The sequence below is a fragment of the Camellia sinensis genome, chromosome 11, assembly GCF_055761805.1.
Source record: "Camellia sinensis isolate YWXY chromosome 11, ASM5576180v1, whole genome shotgun sequence".
NCBI classification, from domain to species: domain Eukaryota; kingdom Viridiplantae; phylum Streptophyta; class Magnoliopsida; order Ericales; family Theaceae; genus Camellia; species Camellia sinensis.
Genome location: NC_138971.1, coordinates 122549282 through 122561134, shown reverse-complemented (window position 1 = coordinate 122561134; position 11853 = coordinate 122549282). Strand labels below are relative to the sequence as shown.

The window sequence follows — 11853 nt, the reverse complement described above, 5'->3', positions numbered from 1 at the left end:
ATACCTCTTGAAGCACAGCACAAAACAGCTACACCTTTAGGCTCAAACCTCCTTCCAAAAGCTCAAATTAGGCTCCAAGGGACCTCAGCTCCAAGGTGGTCAAATTTGGTTAAGGGTTAGTGTGCAAAGGTGTAGAGAAAATCAACTATCAAGCACAAAGCAAGAAGAGAGAGAGAGAATTCTAGAGAGAGAAAGAGAATTTTGATCCAAAAAAATCTAACCCCTCCAAATGGGGGAGAGCATTCCCTATATATAGAAAATCAAGCTTAAAGCTTGTATTCATCCCTCCATACACGTGTATGGAGATAGACTTCAGTGAGCAACAGTTGGCAAACAAATATCTGAAAAATGGACAAATGGCCGTCGGCCACTTAAGGTGGTCGTCGGCCACTTCAAGTGGTCGACAAGAACAAAAAGTGGCCGACAAGGCCAAAAAGTAACCGACAAGGCCTTTCCCTCTTCCAGGCAAGAGGCAACATGGTTTGGCCCAAAAACAAGCACAAAACAAAAGGGGTTGAGAGGCTCAAAGACAAGGTGTTCCACCGAGAACTTCAGGTGCTCAAAACAAGCACAATCATCGAGTGCACAAACGATGACGTCCAAGACTTGAGGTTGGTCAAAAATAGGGTGTCTACACCCTCCATTTTTAGGACTTCAAAACCACATTTTTAGCCTCTGAAAACCTCTGAAAAACAGTGGTGAAAAGTTGAGAAAAAGTTTTTTTTAAAAAAAAGTGGGAAACACAAGGGCAAAAGCTTGGGAAATAAGGTTCAAAGAATAGTGGGTTACTCCTCTACCTTTGATAATTTTAAGCCATAAGTTTCAGCCCATAAAAATAGTATAAAAACAGCAAAAAAAGAGAAGGAAGAAGTAGTGTAAAGATAGTCAAAGTTATACTTCTTGAAGAGGAGTAACTCTTTTGTTCATAAACCATAAGGTATTCACTCTCAAGGGTTGAGATTTGAGCTCAAGAACCTCAGCAAGAAGAGCCAAATTTTTGGTTTAGGAAGTGTAGGGAGAGAGTGTGTAGGTTGCAAGATAGAGAGGGAGAGTGTTTTACAAGTTTTGATCCTTTAGGAATTTTTTCTAACTTAATTTCAAGAGAGGTGGTCATCTATATATAGAAAAACATGTGCCTCTGTCAGAAATATTTGTATAGAGACAGTTGGTGCAATGCATGCACCTGTGGAAACAGCTGGCAACAAATATCTGCTCTATCGGGAAACATGGCCAGCCGACCACTTGGGGGACGATCAACCACCAAAATTGACTTATGGGGACACCTGGATGGCCAATCCATTCAAAATGGTCTATTTTTCATTAGCTGGCCGGCTGGCCACCTTTAGTGGTCGTCCTGCTACTTAGTGGCCGATCGGCCACAAAAAACTACTCTCAAGCCCGATTTCAAATGAGTATATCTCCTTCATCCAGACTCGATTTTAGGTGATTCTTGAGTCTAAATTGAAATCTCAGGAGTCTACTTTCCAATGGTGGTGGCCTCACATCTAAATTCTAAGTGTACAAAGAGATATGCCTAATTTAGTGACGACTGCTCATTTCTCTCTTAACGGTTTGATACTCAACTTTTTCCCCAACTAGTTTTCTTCCCTTCCCTCATATTTCCTCCAACTCCAAACCTATAAATAAGGTATTTTTAAATATTTTTCAAATAGTTTACCTCTCTTCCATTTATTTCCACTTTTTCCTTACTCGGTTTACCGAAAAGTGTAATATTTTTAAACGAAATGCGAGCCTTGAAATATCGTAGAAACATTTAGAAAAATATTTTGAAAAAGCGGGTTTTAAGGTCTAAAATAGTTTGGCCAAAATGGGGTGTAAGGTTAGGATTAGAGCTCAAAACTGAAGCTTCCTGCTGAAGAAATCGAACGTTTGTACAACGTATCTTTTCATCATCAAGTGATCAATCTGAGGCGCCCAAGTCTTAGGGGCGGTCAAAATGGGGTGTCTACACTCCTATAATGAAGGGAGGATGCCTAACACGTGTCCCACTCAACCTCAAAGGGCTAAGATTCAAACTCACCAAAACGACGTCATTTTGGTGAGTAAATTGAAAAAAAAAAAATCAAATATCTTTTGTTCTTGTTTCTTTTCAACTGGGGAGAGTTAGAGAGAGAGAGAGACAAGGGCTGAGAGAAGGAGACAATTGCCACCACAGAATCTCCATCTCTGTCACCACCAGTCTCCATACCAAAAATATCATCATCCACAACTTCTTCGATAACAACAACATTACCACAATCACCATTCAAATTCGAATCGCTCTCACCATTTGGAAGACACTTGAGCTGCAAGGTCTCATCAAATCTGCCGACACGATGAGCAATGGGGTGACAGATCTACCATCAACCAGATTTGGTCTTTCCGCGTTCAGCGACGACGATGGCTACGGCGACAGATGGTTTCTTTGCTTTCGTCGTCGACGACAGATTTGTGGAATTTGACTCAAATCTGGGACCAACGAAAGAGAAGAGTAAAGAAATAGATAGGCAATGTCAACGGATCTGTGAGTTTCGACCACCGCACACACCGGAAATCATGATATCCGTCGCCAAAATTGGGAGCAATGTCGACGCCATGGTTGATAGACTCACTGGAACCCTAATTTCTTTGAAATTTTTTTTTTTTTTTTTTCAATTTACTCTAAAGTTTATTCTGCATAGGCCTCTTAGGCTGTTGTTATACCCAAATGGATTTTGATTGAGTGTTGCATATTTATGAGTATGATGTAGATGTTTCCCTGTATGAGTACTTGCTTTGAGCTTCATTGTAATGTTTGACTAGGCACCCTGGTTCTCTCTCTCCGGCAGAAGAACGAGAAGGGAAGGAGTGGGGTCGCCGGAGGGAAGAAGAGTGCGCCGAAGATGGATAATAATTTCAGTGGCTGTGTGTCCTCTCTTTCTTCGTTTCTCTTTTCGTGTTTTTCCTTTTATTTTTTTTTTTAATTTTCCCACCAAAACGATATCGTTTTGTTGAGGGAATGATCTCAACCCTTGATTTCATTAGTGGGACAGGTATCATACCCTCGTGAATACACTGTAGAAGATCACTCTACCATTTCACTCTAGAGGATCTTGACACTTCATCTCATGATTTTATTGTATATTATGAGTTCATTTGAAAAATAATTATTTTAATTGATTTTTTATTAAAAAAACATATAAAAATAATTGGAGTTGACTTTTTGGATAATAAAAAATCCACATTATCATCAAATCACTTTATCATTGTGAGTGGACTTTCAAAATAAATTATGTTTTTAGAATTTTTAATTCTTTTTTAAAAAATTAAAAATTAAAATAATAAAAATAAACAACAATTTTAAAAAATTCCAATTCAAAAAAGAGATAAATTTTCTGAAAATAATAAAGTATTTTTTATTTTCATTTTTTTAACCAAATTAAATTTTATTTAATTTTTTTTAAAAAAAGCAAATTGTGAAAACTGGAAAATGAGGAATTGTGAAAGAACAGAAACAGAAACAGAGAGAGAGAGAGAGAGAGAGAGAGAGAGAGAGGGCTCTGATTACTTTCACCCGAAGATCAAAACCCAAACATGTCCTTTCACAGGTCTCTGTCTGTTCAGGTTGTTTGGTTGCTAAGAAATTGAGGAAAAAGTCATTAGAATGTTTTTAATCCTTGTGTGTGATTTTGATTTGGTTTCGGAAGAATTGAACCTTCAAAAAAAGGCTTCTAATTTTTTTATTTTCTTGTTAATTTTCCTGCTCTTTCTGGGCAACCAAACGCCAAAAACGGAGTATTTGAAATCAATTGTTGATTTGTAGGTTATTATTGAACTATCTTCCTCCTCGATTGGACGTTTGGAGTTCGAGATCGGTGCTCTGACGATTCGCTTTCGTAATTAAATGCAACTCTGTGAATCAGTTTCCTCTTGGATCTGCGACATCTTCCCATGCATGGGGTAAGTCCTTCCCTTCTCTCTCTCTCTCTCTCTCTACGTATTCGTATGTCTTGATTTTCTGTTTGGCTGCTGGGAAAATGGCAGAAGAGGGAACAACTTGAAACATTGAAACTGTGCAAATTTTCTATTTTTTTATTGTTGATTTTGAATGAAGTTTCGTTGGTATTATTAAAAAGAATTATTATTAATATTTTTTTTTTTAGTTTGGAATCTTGTGTTTTCTTGTAGCTTAAGTGAGGTAAGTGTGAATGAACAGAAATGTTTTTTTGTCTACCTTTTTTTATATTTCCTATTTGCTTGAAGGTCCTAAACACTTGGTTTATCATATTTTTCTGTACCTAATTGGTTTTCTTCAGCATCAAATACTACAATCCGAGCTATGTATAATAGGTGTTGTTTGCCAATTCACATTGATTCACGTCTTGGCAAAAGGCCTTTTTGTTCATTTCTTTGGTTGTGTGGAGCTTATTGCTGTGCTCTTATTCTTTTGATGATGGAGAAATTGAAGGATAAATGCAGGACTCTTTTTGGTGTAAGAGATTAATATCTGTTTCTTCTTTTTCTTTCTTTGTTTTTTTTCCCTTTCTACATTTTGTTATTTGGGTATCAGAAAATTTAAACAGATCTCTGTTTGCTTGGATGTAAAATACAAGTTTTTCATGATTATTGGGGAAATTTTTTGTAGAGTATTTTCCCCATAACTAACTGAGGAGGTATAACAGTTAGCACTGTAGGCTTGGTTGAATTTCTGATGAGATGGTGTAAATTTGATGGAATTTTGTTTATTTCGTTGTTATTTTGCATAATAATGTACCAATTTGTCCTTGAGAATGTTCAAGGAATTTTGGCATATTTAAGAAACGTATAGTTAGAAAATAAGGCATCCATTTAGCCTGTGATAAATTAGAAGTTAGGAAAGACATTGTTATAGATGTTGAAAAGTTAACTTAAATGGGTATTAAATTTTGAATGATCAACTTAAATGGTGATCAATTTTGGGAGATCAGATTAAATGTATGAATTGGATAAGATATTGAGTGAAATTGGTTGTTGGTGTTAAGAAAAGATAGGTGTCATGATTGATGAGTTCTCTACTTGATGGATAATTCATCCAGTTGCTCATGTAATGTAGAATAGGCTTATCATATTTATCCTGTTATGATTTGATATTCATAGCTCGGTGTATGTCTCTATTTATTCATGTAGCGATATCTTCAGAATTATTGTTAACCACCTACTGGTTTATTTTTGTTTTCGTTCATGTTATCAAGTCATGTTTCAGCCTGCTAACCCCTTCTCTTTGTATTCATTCCGTTTATCATATTGACTTCTTCATTCTCTTCTTTTGTTCCACCCACCAACTATGAAGCACAAATACTTCTAGAAGGGAGTTGTATATGTATTGTACCCGTATTAGGTAGTCGAAGATACGTATCTAATGCTTTTTAAATGTATCCAATATTTGATGTTAATTTTGAAAAGTATCGGATACATTTTGGACACTCTAGGTCACGTATCCAAATGATTATGAATTTGAGATTGTAATAATTTTTGCGTAGTATTAGAATTTAATTGTTTGAATAAATATGAAAATATTATAGTTTTCCAATATTTTCATATTTCTTACAGAAGAAGAAAACAATGAGATTAAGATAATACCCAATGAGATTAAGATAATACCCAACTTTCTTAGATTTTATCAAATTAACATATTCCCTAGAAAAAAAAAAAAGCAAACCGACTATTGGCTCTTAAACTGTAATCTACTAAATGGTGTCTCACTATTCTTCAAGCTCATGTATAATATAATACTAAAAATTACAAGTTTTTTTTTCAACATATTTTAGCCATTTTCGTATCCTATTTTTTTTTTTATTTATAGATTTTGCAATTTTGCCGTATTCATATTGTATCGTATCCGGGACCATATACATGCTTCATAGGCCACCAGCCTCCAAAACAGTTGATGCCAAGCTTCATAAAGCCAACTAGATGCTTTGGTGTAGTCAAACAATTTTAGTGCTTGGTAGCCAAGGCCATATTTCCAATGGTGATCTTGTCCTTAACATGTTGGCTAGGTTTGGCATGAAGTATGAATCATTTGTAACTTTGGGTACAACTTCTTCCCTCAATGAGCTTTAGGCAATGCTTTTGAATCAAGAAACATGTCTTGAATGTTCTTTTGAATTTCAACAAGATGTTGACAACTGCTTTTATCACTTAGTCCACTCAACTGTGTGATTGTCCTGCCTAGCAGGGTGAGTGTTGTTGTGGAAACCGTCATTGTAATCGTGGTCATTAACTAATTTGTGGCCGCCAACTCTTCTCATGTTGGCATCTTGGTTTTCACACACTACTTTTAATACAAGTCCATTGCTTCTCTTGTCTTGCAAATTTGCAAAAAAAGGGCCACTTTGCCTTAAAATGTTATCAACACTACACTGAAGCATACTTTGACACTAATTGAAAGACACTAATTCTTTGCTTCCATGAATTTGAGTTTTCCTCGCTTGGACACTAATTGGTATCTAGATTCTGGCACTACTCACTTATGTTACGTGGAATTAGGTACAAATATCGGGTGCAGGTGTTTGTCCTACCATTAGACCTTTTTAAACCCTAAATGTTAGATTCAACATTTTGGGATTTGTATCCAAAAGTTAAGTATGGTATGTAGGTTTAAATATATTGCATATTGTCTGGTACTTTGACGTAAGCTGTTGTAAATTATTAGGAACATAAATTAAATAGGATAAAGGGGATTTTTATCTATAATCCATGTCAAAAAGTTTTATTTACTATCAATTGTGAGCTTCTTCTTCAAACATATTAAAAATTGGAGGATTCAAGCGTCCAGTCTTGACTATTTCAAAAAAAAAGGAGTAAACGATACATGGGGGCCATGTGCAAAATATATGGTTTTGTAGATTTATTATATATCATATATATTCATATTTCATTCAAAGTTAATAAAAATATACGGCATGATGTGAGTTTCTAAAGTTTTAAGGGATGATAGATTAATAATGGGTGTAAATTTACATATATATATATATATATCACATTTGATCCTAAGTTATTTTGTTTTTAAACTCGTAATTTGTTTTATGTGTGTCCAATCGATGGACAAGTGTTTCCCAAATGTTCGAAGCGTGTTCAAATCTAAAAGAATTCAAAAAACAATAGGGCATGTTTTGACGTGTTCAACACGTGTCCGATTAGTGTTGGTGTCTGACACATGTCGAACACAGACACACCATTTTCTTAGAAATGTTTGTGTCTTAGGGTATGTGTGTTTGATAGATATCCCATACCAGTGGACATAGGAATTGGAGGCAAAAATAGTCTATGTATCACTTTTACTCACCATATCACCTTTTTAGTTTCAGTATATCACCATATCACCCTTTTTATCAAAAAATAATTGGAGGAGTACTTTTGCTTGCTTGTAAAGTTTAAATATATATATATATATATATATATTTTTAATATCTTCTTTGTGCTGTTGGGGGTTTGGGAGAATGATTGAGCACTTTATTTTTGGATTCCTTCTCCTCTAAGTTGTAGACATGTAAATTCTCACACCTGTAAATATAAAACAATTGCATTCATATTTCTCTCTGCATATATAAGCATGCTTTATCTGTCATTCTTGTTATCACTGTAAGTTAATTGTTTTCAAATATGATTCCCTGGGACAAACAAATCAGAACTCTGGATGCCTGGAGTTTTGGTAATTTAGTTATGTTACTGTTCTTTCCCTTGGTATGCTCTCCGTCTAACTTGATGAACAAAGTGGGTGATCTATAGTTTTGATGCCTTGTTACCTGATTAATCTTATGCATTTGTATGTACGCCATATCATCTAATTTGTGTCATTATTTACTGATAAAAAAATGCCTTTATTAGTTTGAAGCTCTAGTAACTTTGGTTTGTTTAGTTTTTATTATATCTGTGCTGAGAGTTTACACATTTTATATATTTTCTGATAAAATATCTAATGTAGAATCTTTGAAGATTAAATATTGATCCCCATGTTTGATGGGATTTCAAACTGTGTATTCTATCATGAGCCATGGTGATTAATATTTGTGCATTATTGTTGAAATGGGAGAGTCATAGATTATATTTTTATGCCCAGTCACAGGTGGGTTGTTTGTAGATTTTGTATAAGATGCACAAATAACATGTTCCACGACTGTTCATAGGATTGCTTTGCTCATTAAACTGTACTGGATAGTGCAAGGTTTTCAATTTGGACACCCTACGCTTGGACAAGGATGACCGATACTTTCCATCTGACACTTCTTATATATTTGTATTTAACACTATAAGTATATGTATATATTGTTGTATAATTGTTATAAAATACATTTTTTGACGTTGTATGCTACACATAAGTTCATTTTATCTCACATAATAGATTAAAAATATAAAAATATGATATTTTTTTCCCAAGCTCGTGTACCACCATTAAATTTTAGGTTTAATGAGTCCAACTTCTAGATATGCACCCACACCACACCTGGATGTGAGTCCATGTAACAGTAGCTGACGATATATTTTTCTGAAATCCGATATATTGACTGTTACTTTTCCAGACAGTCTTTATTTGAACATCTTGTTGATCCAATATATTTTATTATTTTCCAATATATCATCCGTTATATCCGATATAATGACTGTTATCCCCCTAATACTTTTTTTTTTTTTTGTCGTCTTTGAAAAAAAAAAATTTTGTTTTATGAATATTTTATTCATCCATTTTTCCTATACGTCATTGATATTTTTTGATATCTCAGACAATTTGTTTGCTAATTCTGTTATTGTATATCACGATATTTCGTGATACCTGGGTGAAATTTATAACTATGGCATAGTGAAACTTCAATAGTTTATCTTGGCAGATCTTATATTAGATTTTGATATCAAGGTCTTGTCAATCAATTCATGGACAGGCATTTGTAGTTTGGCACAAATTTTGGGGGTTGTTTAGGATGAACTATATAAGTGCATTTTTTGACTTTTTGGCTAAAAAAATAGAAGAAAAAAAGATGTATGTTTGGGATAACTTTTTGACTTTTTACGAAAAAATGTGTATTAAAATATTATATCGACTAACAAAATTACCTTCATACCCTTTTGAGTATTGACATGCTTCCGTGCATGTCAGTGACTCTGCTGTGCTGCACTGTGTGTCAGTGTACCGCATCAGTGCACTGTGCTGCACTGTTTTGAATTTTTTTTTCACCAAAAAGTGCACTGTTGGAAGGGGACTGTACCGAGGGCATTTCTGTCCTTTTACCCTCTGTCTATTCAGACTTTTATTTCCCGCCCAAACATGTGAATAGTATTAACTTTTTTGCTTTTTTAGTGACTTTTTGACTTTTTTAGGGGGATGCCAAACACCTACTTGATGACTGATCCTAAGACATACGGCTTAACTGTGATTCGTGCTGTAGGTGAAACCCAAGGAACAGAAAAGTAAACATATCCCAATCTTACTTTAACACAACAAATACTAGTCAGTTACAAATAACATATTTGTCAAAAATGTGAAAAAGAGTTTTTCCCCCCCTTTATGTATATATATATATATATATATGAGTAGATTTTTTATATTTATTGTTTTTTGTATAATGCCTGCTACCTTAAAAGTCGATTTATTTGTACTAATTGTATTTATGGTTGTGAACCTGATTTGCAACAGAGCAGGGGTTGTCTTGGTTTTTGCACTAAGCCTGTGGATGAGCCATCCAAAGGAATGAAGATTCAAGGCCAAATAGTGAGGAAACAAAGCGTTACAGATGATTTTTGGAGTACAAGCACATGTGAGATGGACAATAGTGCACTTCAGTCCCACGGAAGTGTCTCTACATTGAGCACATCAAATCCACCCTTAGATCCCCATAATAGTGTTGGCAGCATGAGTAATCCTACTGAATTCGTAAATCACGGCAAGTTTAAATTAATTTACTTTTCCTGTTGTTTATTACTTGCCACAATGGCTGCTTACATTTCCCATGTACCAATCAAAGTCTTGCTCAACTCATTGTTTCTGACACATCACTGTAAAATCGTTCTCTTTGAGATGTCTTCCAGGCCTCGCAACCTGAAACTAAGATGCCTATCAATCTTTCTTTAGATTAGTGGTTTTATTGGGGCTCTCTGGAGTCTGGACAGAAGCATCACTAGAACCACCTATTCCCCTTTTTTGGTCACATGATTGTTGGTTTGTCGTGTTTCACAATTTGGGACAAATTCCAAGAGCGATTTTGAAAATGCCTTGATGTCCATGCTGCCATGAATTTAATTAGCATGAAGTGCTAAGAAGTGGTTTTGGACAACAGTAATGCTGCTATCATTGTTATTTTTAGTTTTACTTTTATAAATTATGTATTTTATTACTATTATTATTTTTAATTTTACTTTTATTTTGTTTCTAATGTGACTAATAAACTTAAGACTCGTTACTTTTGCAGGTCTTCTTCTCTGGAATCAAACGAGGCTGCAGTGGACTGGAAATAAAAGGCCTGAGAACCAACCACAAATTCGGGAACCCAAACTAAGGTGTTTTAAATTTATAATCTTGTGTACATAAATGTGAAGTACAAAGTTGTCATTATGAGGCTTTATATTTCCATAAATATTTTTTGGTTTCTCATCTATGTGCAAGCCAAATTATAGGAGCCAAAAGCTTCATTGTTGTATTACTTGTTCACGATTTAGCAGGCCACTGTCATTTATGATGTTGCAGCTGTTTGGTGGACCTTATGAAGCTGCCTTATGGCGGCTTCATTTAAGAAAATATATATATATATATATTAAAGTGCAATTTTTTTTCTAACTTATGTGGCAGAAATATGTTAAATAAGCTTTAAAAAAATTTTAAAAATAAAAAAAAATATATTTAAAAATAAAAACTGATTCTTGAGAAGCAAGGGAAGATGGTGCCTTTAGTTTCTGATTTCTAATTATTAGTTTTTTAGCTTGCTAGAAACTACACCAAACAAGCTTGTTGTCACCTTTTATCAGCTCATTATATCAATCCATCTATATTACATGCATTACTGGCTATCTTTTTGTAGTTGGAATGCAACATATGAGAATTTGCTTGGAACCAACAAACCTTTCCCTCAACCCGTCCCTCTCTCTGTAAGTTTGCTGCTTTTGTTACTGTTATTTTTCGCGCAAGCTACTGTTGACATTCCTGACTGCCTTCGGGTTCAAATTACAGGAAATGGTAGATTTTCTTGTCGATATCTGGGATCAAGAGGGGTTGTATGATTGAGCTGGCAAAAACAAGTATAATTATTTTTTTTCAATAGTAACTTTATATAAGGCAGTGATACTGAAAAATAGATTGCGCGAAGTGCACAAAACATAAACTGTATTGTCCATGTCATTGTTCATAATATCTTTCTCCAACATGACAGATTTTCTGATTCCCAAGTTCAATCTTGATATTGAAAGTGAATATCCGAAGAAAAGCATTTGTCATGGAAGTGATTATTTTTGGGATAAATTTCACTTTACCTTCTCGTACTTTTATCTATGTACGGATTACTCATTTTCATTTGGAAATAGTCACTGAGTCCTCTTGTGATTTGTGAATTGAAGTATACTATTAAACATTCCGTTTAACTTAACAGTAAGTGTGAAATACGTGTTAAATATAAGGAGGTTATGCGTTAATTTTCAAATTTTAAGAGAATAAATGGCATATGAAATAAATCTCAACGAATTAAAATTGTGTTTTGCCATCTAAATCAATGACAAAAATATTCATAGTTCATGTACTTAGATTTATATATTTTAATCTTTTTTATTAAATTGTTAATGGATGTAACTTGACACTTTAATTCATAAATTATGAGAGGACTGTATTATAATTTTCTAATAAAGAGGATAATC

At 34.3% G+C, this 11853-nt stretch overlaps 1 protein-coding gene across 7 annotated transcripts; it reads left to right on the top strand.

The window, feature by feature from the left end:
- The first annotated feature begins 3244 nt into the window (after positions 1-3244).
- Positions 3245-11429, top strand: LOC114289087 (uncharacterized). Of its 7 annotated transcripts, none has more exons than XM_028232738.2 (6): positions 3245-3587; positions 3803-3939; positions 9655-9896; positions 10422-10509; positions 11028-11094; positions 11177-11429. In XM_028232738.2, exons 2-6 carry the CDS (start codon positions 3884-3886, stop codon positions 11228-11230), a joined length of 507 nt encoding a protein of 168 aa, XP_028088539.2. In that variant the 5' UTR covers positions 3245-3587; positions 3803-3883; the 3' UTR covers positions 11231-11429. The 7 variants fall into 7 exon arrangements, with proteins under 7 accessions (XP_028088539.2, XP_028088540.2, XP_028088541.2 ...); XM_028232739.2 differs by having other exon boundaries at positions 3247-3603; XM_028232740.2 differs by having other exon boundaries at positions 3449-3587; positions 9650-9896.
- Positions 11430-11853: the final 424 nt, after the last annotated feature.